Source organism: Mastomys coucha, unplaced genomic scaffold (assembly GCF_008632895.1).
Source record: "Mastomys coucha isolate ucsf_1 unplaced genomic scaffold, UCSF_Mcou_1 pScaffold20, whole genome shotgun sequence".
Lineage (NCBI taxonomy): Eukaryota > Metazoa > Chordata > Mammalia > Rodentia > Muridae > Mastomys > Mastomys coucha.
Window position 1 is genome coordinate 65,987,860 of NW_022196903.1, and position 19,277 is coordinate 66,007,136.

The window sequence follows — 19,277 nt, forward strand, 5'->3', positions numbered from 1 at the left end:
CTCCATGTGCAGTCCTTGGTTGGTGGTTGAGACCCTGGGAGCTCTGAGGGTACTAGTTAGTTCATATAAAACAGAGTCTTATTACATAGCACAGGTTGGCCTCAAGCTTGGTGCAATCCTCCTGCCTCAGCCTCTCAAATGCTGGCATGACAAGGTATGCACCTCCATACCCAGCTTGCTGGACAATTCTAACTACTTTTTCTTTAGCCCTCCCAGCTGTGGAGCCTCTGATAGAAGAATGGCCACTACACAACACTGAGTGCCATTTCTGCAAATCTGTGATCAACCAGGCCTGGAACACCAGTGAACAGGCTATGCCACAGGCAATGCACCAGGCCTGCCTTCGCTTCTGGCTAGACAGGCAAAAGGTATGTGGGCACATGAGTCAGACTTGTGACATGTGTGTGATGGGGCTGAGCCAGAAGAAACTTTGGAGTCAGAGACACACATGATGTTGGCTGGTTCCTGGACAGGTACACAGGATGTGGTTCAGACAGTGATGGGATTGTCCCAGCTGTAACTGGCTAGGAGACATCATGGACTGTGGAGCATCAGCAGGCTTTTTTCATGGGCTAAGCACAAGAAAAGTCCTGTTAGTCCCAGCAGAGAAGGGTCATACTGTCCCTTCTTGGTTTCACTCAGTGGTGTGTTTGCCACACTGTTCCTCTGGTGTGTCATGTTACCCCCATGATGGGTAGCATTTGACAGTACCTAGCAGGCACCAGGAAAGCAAGGGCCAGCTGGAGCAGAAAAAGAACTTGGCCTTTTCCCAGGATCCTGTTCTGCCCCACCCTGCTCACTCTTTAACTCAACTTGTAGAAGTCCTCCTGCAGGAGAGGGCTAAAGCTGGTACGATAGTACTAGCCTGTAATTCTAGCATTTGAAAGGCTGAGGAAGGAGAAATGGGAGTTCAAAGCCAGCCTCAGCTATATAAATAATGAGTTCAGGGTCAGCCTGGGCTACATGAGTCCCTGTCTGGTGAAAGGAGACAGAGATAAGAAAGAGCATGAGGAAACAGGAGATGGATTGGGTAAGGTGGCTCACTGCCACTGCCACAAGGCCAGACAACCATGTTTGATTCCTGCGATGCATATGGTAAATGGAGAGAATCAACACCTGTAAACTCCTTCTGAATGAACACACACACACACACACACACACACACACACACACACACATACACTCAATACACACACACACACACACACATACACTCAATACACACACACACACACATACACTCAATACACACACACACACACATACACTCAATACACACACACATACACACACACACACTCATACACAAACATACACACACACTCATACACATATACACACACATACACACATACACACACTCATACACATACACACACATACACTCAATACACACACACTCATACACAAACATACACACACATACACACACACACTCATACACATACACACACATACACACACATACACACACATACACACACTCATACACACACATACACACACATACACACACTCATACACAAACATACACACACATACACACACACTCATACATATAAACACACACATACACACACTCACACATACACACATACACTCAATACACACACACATACACACACATACACTCAATACACACACACATACACACACATACACTCAATACACACACACATACACACATACACACACTCATACACAAACATACACACACATACACACACTCATACACACATACACACACATACACTCAATACACACACACACATACACACACTCATACACAAACATACACACACATACACACACACTCATACACACATACACACACATACACACACTCATACACATACACACACACATACACACATATACATATACACACATATACATACACATACACATACATACACACACATATACACACACACATACACACACACTCATACACACATATACACACACTCACACACACATATACGCACACATATACACACATATACACACACATACACACACATACACATACACACACACACACACTCATACACACACACATACACACACATACACACAAACCTAATTTTAAAGCCAGGCTGTGGTGGTACACACCTTTAGTTCCAGCCCTCGGGAAGCTAGCCTGGTCTACACTGTGAGTTCCAGGTCAGCCAGGGTTACACAGAGAAACCCTGTCTTATAAAACCAAAAGGAAATCAACAACAACAACAAAGAACTGAATAGATAGTTCTGTAAGCCTATGATAAATTCCCTCACTACAGTGGAATTTTCTTTAGAGATGGTCCTATGTAACTTAAACTGATCTTGAACTTCTGATCCAGCTTCCACCTCCTTTGTATTGAGACTACAGGCATGTACCACTCTGCTTAGTTTCATGTAGTTCTGGAAGTTTAAACTAAAGGTTTCATGCATGCTAGGCAAACATGAGATGATGCTGTGCGGCAAGCCAGCTCCAGTTCCAATACCCTGGCTTCCCCCAAAGAAACCTGTTTCAGCCAGTCAAACTTAAGTAGAGTCCTTTTTTTAAAGACTTATTTTATTTGAATGTGTTTTGAGTATATGTATGTATGGGCATCATGTGTGTGCAGTGCCCAGGGAGGTCAGAAGAGGCCATCAGATTCCCTGGAACTGGAGTTAAGGATGGTTATGAGCTGTCCTCCAAAAGAGCAGCAAGTACCTAACCACTGACCCATCTCTCCAGTCCTTTGGTTGAGTCTTTAATGGTCAGCCAGGCACAGATGGAAAAACATGAACCCACAGTCAGAAGGAATAATAGTGGCTGACTGAGGCAGAATGCCGGGTCTGCATGATAAGTCCTTTCGTAGATGGGCCTACATACTGTGTCTGTCTTTCCTCAGTGTGAACAGTTTGTGGAACAGCACATGCCCCAGCTGCTGGCCCTGGTGCCTAGGAGCCAGGATGCCCACATCACCTGCCAGGTATGCCCACACTTCAGCTAGTTCCAGAAGTCCCCTCTGCTCCCACAGCCCCACCCTTCTTGGTCCATGATTCTCAGGAGCCCCATCTCTTGGATCCAGGAAGCCTAGGGTTCAGAAGCCCAGAACTAAGTGTACCCATAGAAGAGGCTTTGGTCTCAGAGCAGCAAGGAACGCATTCTGAGAGAGTGGGAGGGGGCAAGTCCATGATGGGATGGGCAGCTGGGGGCTGTGGTATGATGCTCCTTATTGGAATGTGGTGTGTTCAGTGATCAGTTTGCGCTCAGTGGCAGTATAAGATTGGGGGAGAGGGTCCCACCTCTTCATCTTTAACTCCCAGAGGTCCATGGTTGGGGAGTAGCACAAGGGGTCCTGAAGGTCACATCACTAGGCAGCAGGTAAAGTGAGAGTTGTCTCCATACCCCTGAGAATTAGAAGTAGAAAGCTGAGGCCTCAACCTGTCTCCAACAGGCCCTTGGAGTCTGTGAGGCCCCGGCCAGCCCTCTGCAATGCTTCCAAGCCCCACACCTCTGAGAACTTGGTCTCCAGGTGAGTCCAGCCCCCTGGGGAGAGGGATGGGTCTTTGCTTGCTAAGGTTTGGGAACAGAAAGTCATCCTGTCCCCTTCTCCGGGTACTGCTCCAGGTTCCTCAGGGTCTCCAGCGGTTCCATCAGGAAAAAGGCACTCTTTTGGACCTATTGTCACATTGTCACTTCCTGCTTTCCTCACCCCATCCAGCCCTCTACAGTTTCTATCTAAGGCCTCATCACATCTGAGCTGCCTGACCTTAAAGATACTCCATGTTCAGGCAAGGGCCAACATTTCTTAGACCTCGGAGGAAGTCACACTTCACTGTCTTAGCTGTCTCTCCCTCAGATGCCAGCAGCATCATGGTCACCTGACCTCACCCTCCCCAGGCTCCCTGTTTTCTAAGCCACAAGTAGCTCCAACATCAGAGTCAGGAAATGACATGGGGGTCGAAGAGCAACAGTAGTCTCTCAAGTGACCCTGACAGTAATCTGGCCCAGGTCACAATGTACTTAAAGCCCACACTCACTGGGTAGTCATTTATCCATTTGTTCTGATTTGTGAAATTCAGTGAGTGCCTGTGACCGGACTCTGCTGGTGTGCGCAGCTGGCTCACCACTTCTAATGTGAGGAAGGACCCCATCACTGTCACAGCCACTGTGAGCAGAGGGGCACTTCAACTCAGTAAGTCCCTCAGGGGCCAATTTAATGTGCCCCCCCCAAGTCCATCTGGATGCCTGAAGTAAGGGAGGCAATCAAGGAGTCACCTTTTTCTAGCTCCCAGGGCTCCAGGCCTTGTCTGCTGAAGAAGGAATCATGAGAGACGGTCCTGAGCTCTGGTCCCAACTCTTCCACCAACAGTCAATAGGTCCCCAGACAAAATGCACAGCCTCCACTTGATATATCACCAGTGTAGCTGCAAGTAGCCCAATGAAGCGAATCTGGCACTTCTGAACTGTCACCATCACAGTGACAGTGACCCCCACCCCCATCAGCAGCTACTCTCCTTGAAAAAGACCTTACCTCCCACCCTAATGCTCCTATTTCTTTCCCCACAGCAACCTGTACCAGAGGACCATAAGCCTCAGCCTGCACCCTCAGCCCTGTGTCAGCCTGTATGTCCCAGCTCTAACCACAGCTGGTTTCTGGCTCCTCCAGTGATGAGGCACGGCAGGCCCAAGTCCTCTGGAAGCCTTCACCCCCACCAGCTCCCATAGCTCCCACAGCCCCCAGGAGCTGAGAAGGAGCTGTCATGGCTCCAACGAGACAGTGGGTAGAAGCTGGGTGTAGCCACACCAACCCCTTGCTAACACTTCTATGAAATTCAAACTTCAGAAGAATAAAAAATGGGAACATGGAGTATTATTCTAAGGGCTGTGGGCGAGGCTCAGTGGCAGGGCACTTTCCTAGCAAGCAAGAAACCTGGGTTAGATCCCCAGTACTAAAAAGAAAAACCGCTTAAAGATAGTGTGGTGGCTCTTGCCTACAACCTCAGCTCTCGGAAGACCACAGAGAGAGGGCTGTGAGTGCTTGAGGCTGGTAAGGATACAGTGAAAGAGAAAAGGAGAAAGAAGAAAAGAAGGGAGAGAGGGAGGGAAGAAAAGGAAGACAGACAAGACAGGAGAGGAAAGAAAAGACACAGAAAAGGAACAAAGAAGTAAAAGACAAAAAAGGAAGAAGGAAAGAAAAAAGTTAAGAAACGGAAAGGAAGGAAGGATGAAGGGAGGGGGGAAAGGAAGAGATATGAAATCTTCAACTTGTACTTTCTCAGGAGAGAATTTAAAAATCAGGAAGGGCTTGTGAGATGCTTCAGTGAGTAAAGGTGCTTGCCACCAAGGCTGATCCCCAGCACCCACGTGGTAGGAGAGAACCAACTTCTAGTTGTCCTTTGACCTCCACATTTGCCCCTCACATACAAACACACACACACACACACACACACACACACACAAATATAAAAACCAGGAAACTAGGCCAGTGACGTGGCTCAGCGCCTGGGTCTGCACAAGCCTGATAATCTGAAGTTGATCCCTGGTTGTGGGAGAGGTGACTCCCACATTATCCCCTGACCTCCCATACTTACACCATGGCACATGTGACCCCACTCCTGTTATATTCTTACAAATAATGATAATAATCAATTTTTCTTAAGTCAGAAAATCCCTGACCTGGGTGAGGCTGAGCAACACATACTCTGGTCACTATGGTTCCATATTAGAGATGTTCTGTTGAGATAAACAGTTTCTAGAGCTGAGGGGATAGATAGTTCAGTGATAGAGTACTATTTTAGCATGCTCTAGACCCTGGGATTTATCCCAGCACTGAAAACAAGTGAGCATGGAAAGAGGGGACAGATTCTCTTGTCTTTACGTAAGCTTACAATCCAGAGGGTGAATCCACATCTGCCACAATGATCTAAGGTCATCCAGGACTGTGCATTCCGAGGACCATTCCCCGTCTAACACAATGCCTGAGTCAAGAGCTAATAAAGTCCTGTTCCCTTGTGCAGAATAAGAAAACACAGTCTTTTGAGGGGTGGCAGGAGTCACAGTCCTGGCCTGATGTCAGCAGGGCGAGGCCACCTCTCTTTCTGCCTTACAAAGGTCCACATCTACTCCCTAATCTTGGCTTCCAGCATGGTCTCCCTCCTGCTGCCTACTCTCTCCCCACAAGCTTACTTCTTAAGCTGAACGTACCAAAACATCAAAATAAGCAAACGTGGGGCTGGAGAGACTGCTCAGCAGCTTGGAGCACTTTTATCTTGCAGAGGACCGGAGTTTGACTCCAAACACCCATGATGGCTCACCACCATGGTTTCCAAGGATCCCATGTCCTTTTCTGACCTCCATGGACACCAGGAAGCACCTGGTACTTGCAGGCAAAATATTCATACACATAAAACAAACAAATCTCTTAAAAAAGCAAGTAAATCCATCTCTAGTATTAAAGATCTAAATGTCAGACATGTCCCTTTATATGTATAGCTAAAAAACTTTTGTCATATTTCTAATTACAAAAAACTACATTTGTTATAGAAAATCTAGAAACTACAAACAGAAATAGACCCACTACATACAATCTCATCCATCAGTCTGAAGAGGGCCCCGTAACTCCTTAGGTGTTCTGACAGTGCTCGGTGCTTTCTCTGCCCCTCCAGACCCTTTGCCTGGCTCCACCCCCACCACCTAAGCACCAGTGCAAGCTTTCTGCTCAGCCTGCTCTGAGACAGCAGTGCCTGTAGACTTGAACTTTACAATAGATATTTTGTAAGTGTACAGACTATTGTCTTGAAAGTCGCTGTTTTCACACCACCACTCAGGTAACTGAGGGAAAGAGGGTAAATGAGCCAAAGCTTGAAGGCAAGGAGAGAGTAATAGTGTGTCCCAGACAAACAGGAGGATGAAAAGTTTGAGGAGAAATCTGAGCGATTTTTGCTGACTGCTTTTACTCCTGGCTTGTAAATGCATCAACTCCATTTCTGCTGCTACAGCTACCACCATCCTTCACAGGCATAGGAACCTTTTAGGCTTCCAATGTGGGACTGAAGACCAGCAGCTCTTCAGAAATCCTCTAAGCCTTCAGTGCCAGACTGGGACTACTGAAGCATCTACTCTCATGGACTAATCAGCCACAGGGTTCAGGGTTCAGACTCTTTAGGATGCAGACAGCATTGTTGGACTGCCTAAACAGTCCATTTATTGTGTAAGACAATCTAATGAACATATACAGGTATGTATGTATGTGTATGTATATGTATGGGTTTACAGATAGATTATACACACACATAATGGTTCTGTTTCTCTAGAGAACCCTAATATGCTGGGCAGTGGTGGTGCATGCCTTTAATTCCTGCACTTGGGAGGCAGAGGCAGGAGGATTTCTGAGTTTGAGGCCAGCCTGGTTTACAGAGTGAGTTCCAGGACAGCCAGGGCTACACGGAGAAACCTTGTCTCGAAAAACCAAAAAAAAAAAAAAAAAAAAAAGAAAGAAAGAAAGAAAGAAAGAAAGAAAGAAAGAAAGGAAGAAAGAAAGAAAACTGTATTATTTAGTATTATTGTATTTCTCATTCACTGAGAAATACAATTTCATCTATGGCCCATGGTGACTAAATTTTAAGCTATCATCACAACCCATTTTTAAAACTGTTTTAATTATTTTGTATGGACATTTTTTTTTCTGTATGAATGTGTATCATGTGTGTCTGTTGCCCACAAAGGCCAGAAGAGGTCATCGGAGCCTTTGGTCTGAAGTTATAGATGGTTGTGAGCTACCAAGTGGGTGATAGGATTTGAACCTAGGTCCTCTGGAAGAACAGCCATTAACTGCTAAGCCATTAAGCAACTTTAAACCACTGAGCCATCTCTCCAGGTCAAACACAAAGTTTTATTATATTGATTACATACTATTCAAAGCCATTTATGTACACATACCTACAAATACACAGCAGATTTACTGGGTAGGAGGATGAAGATGGACCTTACCCATTGTTCTGTAATGTCTATTGCTCCTCTCTACTTCTCTAGGACTGGGTATGTACAAGTGCAGAGCATTTGCCTAACACAAGTACCTGGATTCAAGTCCTCAGCACCAAAAGCCCCAAACAACCCAGTAACCCAGTATTTCTGTTTGGTTTTTGAAACAGGGTCTTATGGTATACACAAAAAAACCTTAACTCATGGTCCCCTTGCCTCTGCCTCCCAAGTGCTAGGATTACAGACATGTGCCATCACACCCAGCTTTGTGTATGTACTCCAATGTGTTTACTACGTGTATGTGCACATTTGTGTACACCTGTATGGGTAGTCTGCATGTTTATGGGTGTTTGTGCATATAGAAGCCAGAGAAGAAAGTCATTGTCATTCCTCATGTGTTGTTCGCATTGCCTTTGAGACAGAGTCCCTCACTAGCCCAGCAAGCCCCAGGGGTCTGCCTGTTTTCCTGTTGCTTTATTACAAGCAGTCATGCCATGCTGGCTTTCTCTTTCTTCTGTTCATGAGTTTGGGGGACTGAATGCTGTAAGGTGGGCATTTTACCAGCTGAGCTATCTCAGCAGCTCCCAGCTTTTATTTTTAATCTCTTTTCCCAGCACTTTGGGCAGAGCACATGGCCTGGTGCTGATGGGCAAGTGTTCTCCACTGAGCTCCATTCCCAGCCCCAGCCTTCCCAAGTCAATACCTGCAGGTGTTTGTCATCATTACTAATCACAGGTTTTAAAATGTTCTCAATTACTTTTATTTACTGTGGGAGTGGGGCCTGAGTGTGCCACAGTGCACATGTGGAGGTCAGAGAATCTACACAAGTCGGTCCTCTCTTTCTACCATGTGGAACCAGAGGCTGAACTTCGGTCATCAGGCTTGGTGGCATGTGCCTTCTTTACCTGCTGAGCTATCCCTGGTCAACTGAATCTACTGAAGGGGGAATGGTGGCCTGTAATCCCAGCACTCTTACACAATTAAAGATAGGAGGATGCTAAGCTAGAGGTCAGACAGGGACATAGCAACATCCTGTCTCTAAAATTAAAAAAAAGAGAAAAGAAAAAAAGAAGAGAGCTGCTATAATCAGCTGCCTCCTGCCCATCGGCATGCCAGCTTACCTACATCTCAGACCCAAGGCCTCAAACCCTCCAGGTTACTGCTCAGTGACTGAGCTTGACAGAAGCCATTTCTGCCCAATTCCTTTGACAGTCAGCCCCTGCCTTGGGATTCCCATCAGCCTGGCTGAGACCTGTTCAAGCTGCAATGCTGCGGAGCAGGGCTTTCTAGTTCTTCCACTTCTCTGCCTTCTGGGGGCGTGGAGGGGGGTACCGCAGTCCCAAATCACCCACTGCCAGCCTTCTGGGTAGGCACAATAACCTATCATTTTTTGCCAGATATTTTGTCACTGAGAGACAAATACACTCCAAATGACATACTACCCACAAGCTGACAGGAAGAGACAAGGATGGTGCCCACAAGCTGTTAGACTACAGACAGGAATATATAAAGTTAAGAAGGAAAACAAAACTTTTGTTTGTTTGTTTGTTTTTGTTTTTTGAGACAGGGTTTCTTTTTTTTTTTTTTTTTTTTTTTTTTTTTTTTTTTTTTTTTTTTTGAGACAGGGTTTCTCTGTATAGCCCTGGCTGTCCTAGAACTCACTCTGTAGACCAGGCTGGCCTCGAACTCAGAAATCCGCCTGCCTCTGCCTCCCAAGTGCTGGGATTAAAGGCGTGTGCCACCACGCCCGGCGAGACAGGGTTTCCCTGTGTAGACCAGACTGGCCTTGAACTCAGAAATCCACCTGCCTTTGCCTCCCAAGTGCTGGGATTATAGGCGTGCGCCACCACTGCAGGGCATGAAAACAAAACTCTTAACAAGCCTCAACAAGGTATATAAAACAAGAGCCTGGTTTAAAAACAGGAGGATATTTAATCCATCCCAAATGTCCCACGAGGAGATGAAGGGAAGTATAGGTAAACCACTACCTATGAGAGAAGGGTGCTGCTGACTTCATGCCTATTCCTAGAGTCTCAAGACCTGATGTTTCTATGGAACAGTAGCAATTCAAATGTAGCAAGGCATCCATCTGTAATAGTTCTGTCTGCTGATGCAAAGTGCTGCAGAGAACAGCCGGAGACAGACAGCTCAGGACACCAGGGCAGACAAGCTCCTTCATGATGATGCAGCCAGAATCCACAAAAACAGGGCTGGGGCAGGAATCTTACAGTCAGTCCGTGTTCAGCTACAGCTTCAGTATTTTTATTTATCATCTTCAGCCATAGCCCTTGGGAGTAAAACCCCAAGGCATTCAAGCCCCCTGCTGGTTGGTTTCATCATTATCCCGCCTCTTCCAAATCTGTCAGAAATAGAAAGATGATCTCTTCAGTGAGTTAGCATCAAGTAACTATTCTGTGCAGACAGCAAACAGCACGGCACTGATACACATGGCAGTCTCTAAGGATCTGCACCTCCCACAACCGTCCTTCCATTCCATTTTCATTTCCCACCCACCCTTGACTTTTCTTCCATCCTTGTTCAGATTTATTTACTACTCAATGTGTTTCACCTGCATGTATGTATGTGCATGCTGGTGTGCACAAAGGTCAGAAGACAGCTTTGGATCTCTTAGAACTAGAGTTACAGATCTCTGTTAAACTCACAAAGCCACAAGCACACTTCTTTATCTGATCCCCTTACACTCAAAGCACCCGGCCCTGCAAGCAAGACTACAGCAGTTCCACTTTCTGCATTGGCCCACACCCACCTGAATGTACGCCTCAGACAATGTGATCATCTGAGGCAGAATGTCAGTCACCTGGAGGTCTTGCAATTCATACCACTTGCCAGTCCCCTGCACAAAACATTAAGAGCTGGGTTAACGGCTCTCCAAAATCAGAGGTTAAAAATGATCACAGGCAAGAGTCAGAAACATCAGAATGGCCACTAAACATCAACAAGAATCATGAGGATGGTTCGTAACCTTGGCTAGACCTGAATCAATGAACAGTTCAGGCAATCTCAATTCCTGTGGAGGAGTCTTTGAAGTACAATGAAGTCCCAAACATTTTGCTTTCCTTCCTGTCCTTTGTGTGTTTGTATGTAAGGGTGTCGTCACATAACCTAGTCTAGCATCAGATTTTCTCTTTAGGCAAGGAGGGAGGGCCTTCAACTTCTGATTCACCTGCTTCTACCTCAGGAGTGCAGGCATTATAAATGTATGTCACCACACCCAGTTTATGTAGTGTCTGGAATCAAGTCTAAGGTTTTGTGCATACTGGATGCCCTATCACTTGAGCTAAATCCTCAGACCCATTTCTACCCTTCTGAAAAGGAATTTAGGTGGCCACTCAAGAGGAAAAAGAAAAGCCTTCTAATCTCTAATGTCTTTTTTCCTGTCCAAAAAAAAAAAAAAAGGTAAATCAAACAAACTCCTAAAAAAGTACATGAAGCTAGCTGCTAAGAACCTAAAAGTAGACATTCTCGTCCTCCCATACTCTCACCCCAGAGAAAGCAACAATGAATGAAGTAGGCATCTTGGTGGACACTAACCATCACCTACACTGTTTGCCCTGGCCTGCAAACCAGTGATGCCAACATGGCCAAACTACCTCACAGCATGTTGTATGAACAAGCTTGGGAAAGGTTTCTGGATTAATGCAGACACCTACCAAACATCTAACAAATGAAAAAGCTGTGATGAAAGGTTTCAGATGTTGCATTTACTACAGATACTCTTAAAGTTCAAAATGTAGGGGCGCTGGGCAGTGGTAGCACATGCCTTTAATCCCAGCACTTGGGAGGCAGAGGCAGGCAGGTTTCTGAGTTTGAGGCCAGCCTGGTCTACAGAATGAGTTCCAGGACAGGCAGGGATATACAGAGAAACCTTGTCCCGAAAAAACAAAACAAACAAACAAACAAAAAAACAAACTGTAGGAGCAACAGAGAAAGTGCAGGTCCACATAAGCAAGTCTTTTTCTGGCTCTAAGATTAGTTAAGAACACAGGCTTTGAGGGCAAGTATCTCACCACAAATCCCAATGTTACTGGCTTCAAGTTAAGTCCTCAAACATTAAACCTAGGTTTCTTCATGTGTGAGAGCTACACTTTAAGGACAGTAAACCACTAATCCTAGAGACATTAACCAAGTTAAAACAACCTACACTAAATCCTGTGTTTGTAAATATATCCCATGGATGCTTTTATTTTCAGCTTAGGTACACTCTTAAAATGTTTTAGCTCAGCTAGGCATGGTAGTAATGCCTGTGATCCTAGTACCTAGAAAGCTGAGGGTGGAACTGCCTCAAGTTCTCAGCCAGCCTGGGCTACAATGTGAGACCTAGTCTCAAAAGCAATGACAGACAAAAGCAAGAGTCTCTAAACCAAAGCTTCTCAAATGTTAATTTCAAACACATCAAAGGGTCTCCTTAAATAATGAAGTGTCCCAAGGGCTGGGACTCTGCCATTCTAAGGAGCCCTGAGATGCCCTGAGTACCACTGCTGCTGGGCTGAGAAGCCCACTCTGGCTGGTGGGGCTCTGACTCCAAATAAAGGTTCTCAACCCTGGCTGGATATCAGAATCTCCAGGAGAACTTCAGAACACCTAACACTTCATTATACATGCACATACTCTAAAGCAGAGTTTCCTAATAACTGGGATCACTGTTGGATTTAGGTAAGCGTGTAACAGCACTGTGGGATCTGTGGCTGCATCCCTGGCCTCTACTCCAGCTGACAACCAATGTCTACTGTAACTGTGCTAGGGCAGGCCCAGCAATCAGGACTTCAGAAAGCTTCAAGGAATATCTAACAGTAACACAAAACTAAAGCTATCGCCTCTAGTACGTAACTAACTCAAAGTCACCACAGGAACAACAGTATTTTGCAGCTCTGTGCCATGCCAGTCAGGGGGCACTCACATGATGAAGCACATGGATCCTGTAGGAGCCCTCAGAAGGCTTGCCATCATGCACGATGTTGGCAATGAGATCATAGGTAGTGTTCTTGTGGACTGCTTGGACTTCTTCAGATAAGTATTCTCTCAGATCCACATTTCTGGAGATAAAAATAAATAAGTCAGACCATGGCTGTGAAGTTAGAAACATGACCCATAACATGAACAAATGAACCACAGAGCTATTAACTGTTACTTTAGGGTCCTAGCCTAGTTCTGAGAAGGTCTGCAGTGCCCAAAAAGTTCCAGTGAGTTGAATTTACATTTTCCAACAGCAACTACTTATCTCAGGAAAACACCCTTTAGAAGAATGTCTAGGAGCCAAAAATGCATGCTCTGCTCACCTGGATTTGAATAGAAATCTTGGCTGTCACATGACAGCTGTGAATTTAAGCAGGTTACACAAGGAATGTGACTCCACTGCCTGCCCTGAGAGTAATGAGCTGAGGCAGCAGGAGGCTGACCACCGGCCTACCTGGGAGTCCACCTTGCAGCTCCAGGATTCAGGCAGCACCTGCCCTTTGCCCTTAGGTGCCCTGCAAGAAGAAGACTGACCACATGCTATGCCACCACTGTAACCACCTAATCTGAAAACTAGGCAAGCCATCAGCCTTTTCATTTTCAGGGACCTTACTTCTTTCATTTTCATTCAGTGAAGTCAGAGGCAAAATCATTTTAAGAAACACAGCTCACATAAGTAGCCGAGGTATGAAATGGGACTTTATTTAAGGCTTCTAGACTAGGAAACCAGCACTGAAGAAAAAAATGGGTCCAGAGAGCTGGCTGCCTTCTGTTCTTTGTATGTGTGGTGTATGTTCCTGTATGCACATGCAGATGAATATGAATGCCTATAGAGGTGAGATCAACACACGGTGTCTTCCTCAGGTTCTCTCTTCCTTATTTTTTATGGAAGGTCTCTCAAAGCCATCTTCTGCTTTTCAAGGGCACAAGACACATATTCAGTGTACAAACACACTCACATACATAAAGTGATATATACTCTCTGGATCCATTTCTTTCTTCAGTGTTGGTTTTCTAGTCTAGGAGCCTTGAATAAACAAACTCCCCTTTCATACCTCTGCTACCTATGTGAGCTGTGTTACTTGTAATGATGTAAAATAAGCCTAAGCCAGACATACACCTTCAATTCCTCAGGAGGAAGAGGCAGAAGGAGCTTTGTGAGTTCAAAGTCAGCCTGGCCTACATATTGAAATCCAGAAAAAGCAATGTAGAGACCCTATCTCAATAAAAGTTTTTAAAAACAATTAGGAAATGAATCTACTGATAAAGTGTTTGATCCCTGGGATCCATACAGTGGAAGAAGAAAAATTAATCCTATCCTATAAGTCATCCTCAGTTTCCCACATATGTGGCAAGGCTCACAAACACCCATGCAGGTGTGAGTGCATACCTATAAACAAAATAAAGAAAATGTAGTAACTCCTTTAATAAAGACGTTGTTGAGTCCTATTCGAAGAACAGATCTCCTGTTTTCTAACTTCTCTGGAGCAAGCTGTCCAAAGGTCAAGCTACTCAATTCACAACTCCCAGATGCACAAATGAAGATCAACATACTCCAGGCCCACAAGAAAAGCTAGCAGGGTAAGAAGCCCCATCAGCAACAGCCCCATCTGCCCGCCCAGTGGCCCCCTCGGAGCTGAAGCGTTCTTCCCTCTCAGGAGCACACTGGTGATGGTGGTAACTCAAAAGAGACTAGCTCTGTCATACATCCTGACTGATGGGATTTGAAAGACAGTGCTCCTGGAGTCCACTAAAGACAACAGACAGGTGGCTTCTGGGTTCCTTACTTTGTTCTACTTGTCATGCAAATAGGCTAGTAGCAAAGAACAGGAAGAAAGGTGTGGGCAAAGGAGGAGCTGGAGAGATGGCTCAGAGGACCCAGGTTCATTTCTCTACATCTACATGGTTCACAACCATCTGTAACTCCAGTTCCAGAGGATGCAGTGCCCTCTTCTGACCTCCATGGGCTATATACATTTATACAGTAAAAAGACACACACACAGGTAAGACATTCATACACATAAATTTTAAAAATTATAGAATATAGACAGGCAGTGATGGCACACGCCTTTAATCCCAGCACTTGGGAGGCAGAGGCAGGTGGATTTCTGAGTTTGAGGCCAGCCTGGTCTACGGAGTTCCAGGACAGCCAGGACTACACAGAGAAACCCTGTCTCAAAACAAAACAAAACAACAACAACAACAAAAAAAACAACAACAAAACAAACAAAAAAGTTGTATATTCTCTTTAAAAAAGAAAATTCTTTTGTATTCCTCATTAAGAAATTCTCCTACATGACAACCGCCACATTTAAAATCCCAGGTTGAGGAGGCTAAGCCAGGGATTCACAAGTTCAGCAAAGACCAGACCTGAGTTTCATAGCAAGATCCTGCTTCCAAATTTTAGGAAAAGAATTTAGATAAAATTCAGCTAAAGCTCAGTGATATAATGTGTGCCCAGCATCCAAGATGCCTGGTTCAGTTTCTAGTAATTAAGGAGAGGATTCCCAAGACTGGCTCTCTCCACTACCTACTACCACAGATGCTCAGGGAGGAAAGCATATGTGGAAGGAGCCTCAGGGCTCCTGCAATCTCAGTCTCACAGCCCAGAGTACACTTTGCCACTAAGCCATGCCCCAGCCTGAACACTTTACACTACAAAGAACTCAGAGCTGAAAATATTTCCAAAGGGAAAAACTGGCAATCCTGGTGGTTTAAGAAAAGGGAGAGGAAATGGGAGGAAAAGAATCAAAGAGGGAAGCACCTGTCTACTACTGTACCAACTGCTTTGTTATACAGACAAAAATGTACAACTTCTCTGTCACTAGAAAGCTGAACATATCCTAGACATTCCTGAGTTGAACATCATAGGCTCATGCAAAGCCTTCTCTCTAACAGTCGGTCTTAGACACTGCCCTTCCTCCAACCTCAACACCCACATGCTAACACACATTCACTGTCAGACTGCTATGAGGTTTTTCCACATTCTCGGAGAACTTCTTCAGGTTATGTAAACACTGCCTCTTGGAGCTTGAGAGATGGCTCAGCAGTTAGGGTAACTAGCTGTTCTTCCAGAAGAATATGATTGATTCCTAGAATCCATATGGGGGCATCCCAAGTATCTACAACTACAGTTACAGGGAATTTAACGACCTCTTCTGGCCTCTGTGAGTACCAGGCATGCATATGATATAGACATATATGTATGTAAAATATCCATACACATAAAATTTTTAAATTAAAAACATTGGCTCTTCAGAACTGAAAACCAATGATCTATCCTAGTGAGGTCTTTTGTCTTTCTGAATTAGAAGGCAGCCAACTAAAGCCATCTAGTATATTTCTGACTCCTTCAAAAGTCTGAGAACTCAACTGTAGGGTAAATTAAAAAGTCCCATATTAAAATTTGTAATTTATGACAGTGTGCTTCCACATGCTTGTAATTACAGAACTAGAAAAGCAGGAGGCAGTAGAACCAAAGGTCCAAGGTCATCTTAGATTACAGTGACTTCAAAGCCAGTGAATCTCAAATAAGCAAACAAACAAATTAATAAATGGCTGGATCTAGGGAAGCATCCACCTTTAGGGACCCTGAAATATATACATCCTTCTAGCAAGCCCCTCATGTCTATGATGTAGGTTCTTGCAATCCCCAATTAAGTCAGTCTAAAAGAAACAACATGGAAGGACGTCCAAGCTCCTGGCCAGTTGTGGTAGCTGCAGATCTGGGAGGCTGAAGCAAGAGTTTCAGGAGTTCAAGATCATTTGTCAAGTTCAAGGACAGTCTGAGCTACCTAAAACCCTGTCTCAAAAAGAAAGATGTGTGGGGACCCCAGCACAGTGAGGCAGAGTGATACACACGTGATAGGGAAGTTGACAATTGTTGGATTCTTCTCCACAAAGAAGTTGTTCTTAGTAAATCTCTTGATGCAAAAGATTAGATACGGAGGCAGCTTGGTGAGCTGGAAGCGCTTCAGGAAGTTCTCCTTATAAGTCTTGTATTCCTACAAAGACAATTTGATGTCATCAGTGCCAGCACTCAGGGGGTACTTACTAGAACAGGCACCAGCACTCAGGAGGTACTAGAATGGGGGCTTGACCCTTGTTCTGGTTTTTAAACATAACTGCATCACACCTAGACTTCAAAAGATACTCAGTCTCAGAAATCACAAGAGAGGCTAAGATTAGCAGTGTGGCAAACACTCAGTAAGACACCTCGACAACGGGCTGTGTCAGTTACTCTATGATCACACTACTGAAACTAGTATCACAGCGGTGTGGGCTCAGGCAAACACAACTATCTAATGAAAAAGTCAGTTAAAAGCTCAATTTCCACCATACAGATCTTCTTTACTCAAAATGGAGAAAAATGTTTTAACTTAGCAGCTGTGAAGCACCATCAGTATTCCAAAGGAGGTGCTGTTAACTTCTCACACCCTTCCGGCATTAAAAACCTGGGCTGCGGGTGTAGCTCTATGGAAACCCCTGTGCTCAGCACACAGGAGGAAGTGACGTATCTCAAACCAAAGTGCACATCTGAGAAAAAAATCTCCTGGCTTGTGTACGTAGTCTAGTGGGTCACATATCCTGTACACTCACTCTGCACAGCCCAAGGAGAAAGGGAAGGGCCAGGGCACAGGGCTAGGCTAAGGAATGTAAAGCTGGTGAACACTGAGGTGCTTCGCTCTGCTTTTCCTTTTATGTGTATGGGTATTTTGTCTGTGAACCACGTGTGCCCATAGATGCCAGAAGAGGGAGCCAGCTCCCCTGAACTGGAGTTACAGATGGTCAAAGGCACCACGTGGGAGCTGGAAATTGAACCTAGGTTCTTACAAGAACAACACTCTTAATCTCTGAACCATCTTTCCAGCACTGTGAATACTTTTTCTTTCTTTTTTTTCTTTCTTTTTTTTTTCTTTTTTTGCCAGGGGAAAGCACGAATGCAGTCCCCCACTACCACAAATTATGCAGTCGAGTTTCCCGCATTTGGGGAAATCGCAGGGGTCAGCACACCCCAAGTGCAATGGATGAGCCTCGCCCTGGGAAAACCACCCTCCTGATCATGGTGTCTCCCCTGCCTACTTTTTCTTAATACAAATTTTTATCCTTGTCTGAGGATAAAGCTCAGTAGAGCACTTACCTAGCATACAAGAGGCCAAGGTCAAACCTTAGTATGGCAAAAAACTAAGCTCACGTTTAGTTAAGAGACAGGAGTGAAGCCAGGCAGTGGTGGCACATGCCTTTAATCCATTTGGGAGGCAGAGGTAGGTGGATTTCTGAGTTCGAGGCCAGCTTGGTCTACAAAATGAGTTCCGGGACAGCCAGAGCTATACAGAGAAACCCTGTCTCGAAAAACCAAAATAAAATAAAATAAAATAAACAGGAGTGAAAGACTAATCATAACCAGAGAAGGCTTTCCTAGGAACTGACTGAGTTCTGAAGGGATGAAAACAGACCTCTCCAGAGATCCACAAGTTGCCCAAGAAAATAGAAAATGTTTTCACTTTATTACATGTACATGCATGCGTGTGAGCATGTCCATGTGTTAGAGAGAGAGAGAGATGTTTCGTGAAGGCGAGTGTCCATGCTACAGTTCACTTCTGGAGGCCAGAGGACAATTCTCAGGAGTCTGTTCTCTCTTTCTACTGTAGGCTGCAGGTACTCAACTCGGCTCTCCAGGCTTACATGGTAAGTGCTCTTACCTGCTGAGTCATCTCCCTAACACTCAACAAAATACTCATTAAAAATTAGAATCTGGCTGGGCAGTGGTGGCACACGCCTTTAATCCCAGCACTTGGAGGCAGAGGCAGGTGGATTTCTGAATTCGAGGCCAACCTGGTCTACAGAGTGAGTTCCAGGACAGCCAGGGCTACACAGAGAAACCCTGTCTCGAAACAAAACAAAACAAAACAAAACAAAACAAAACAAAAAAAATTTAGAATCTGCCTACTTCAAAACCATCTGGACAATGACCTTACAAACAGCAAATGAGAGACTCCCTTCTGACTCTGCTAGTGAGGGACTACAGGCTCTTTCTCTTCCAAACAGCAGAGTCATTAGAAGGGCATCTACAAAATGGACAAGTGTTTACAAAGGAAGGTGTTTGGAGCTTCCTCTAAAACGTTAGTAAAATAAAACAGACTGACTTGGAAAGAAAAACACAGGTATGGTATCTAGACTGGCCCTCCAGCTCAGCCAGAGAGAAACACTGCTGCAAAGGGTGGCAGAGAGAACAGGGTCCCCTCCCATCCCAGGAGAGAGCTTCCCAACAGACCAGGGTCATCACTTCTAATACTGCTAACAACTTGCTCCTTATGGGTAAAGCACCCATATTATTAACAAAAA

At 45.0% G+C, this 19,277-nt stretch overlaps 2 protein-coding genes and 1 non-coding gene across 6 annotated transcripts in view; 1 reads left to right on the forward strand and 2 right to left on the reverse strand.

The window, feature by feature from the left end:
• The window catches only part of Sftpb (surfactant protein B), an 8,723-nt gene extending 5,232 nt beyond the window's left edge, over positions 1-3,491 (forward strand). For 2 of the 3 annotated variants that reach the window (XM_031380877.1, XM_031380880.1), the window contains exons 8-10: positions 208-368; positions 2,880-2,960; positions 3,429-3,491. In XM_031380877.1, coding sequence (XP_031236737.1) covers positions 208-368; positions 2,880-2,960; positions 3,429-3,491 — 305 coding nt within the window. The remainder of the gene's footprint in view (positions 1-207; positions 369-2,879; positions 2,961-3,428) is intronic. The other variant, XM_031380879.1, reaches the window with a different exon arrangement.
• Positions 3,492-9,866: 6,375 nt separating this feature from the next.
• Usp39 (ubiquitin specific peptidase 39) overlaps positions 9,867-19,277 on the reverse strand; it is a 31,444-nt gene continuing 22,033 nt past the window's right edge. For both annotated transcript variants that reach the window (XM_031382168.1, XM_031382167.1), the window contains exons 10-13: positions 16,794-16,936; positions 12,876-13,011; positions 10,725-10,811; positions 9,867-10,316 (exon numbers count right to left, since the gene is read on the reverse strand). In XM_031382168.1, the coding sequence (XP_031238028.1) occupies positions 10,269-10,316; positions 10,725-10,811; positions 12,876-13,011; positions 16,794-16,936 (414 nt within the window). In that variant the 3' untranslated portion in view covers positions 9,867-10,268. The remainder of the gene's footprint in view (positions 10,317-10,724; positions 10,812-12,875; positions 13,012-16,793; positions 16,937-19,277) is intronic.
• Positions 17,858-18,021, reverse strand: LOC116100221. Its single transcript, XR_004122542.1, has one exon. It is a non-coding gene; the product is annotated as a U1 spliceosomal RNA (small nuclear RNA).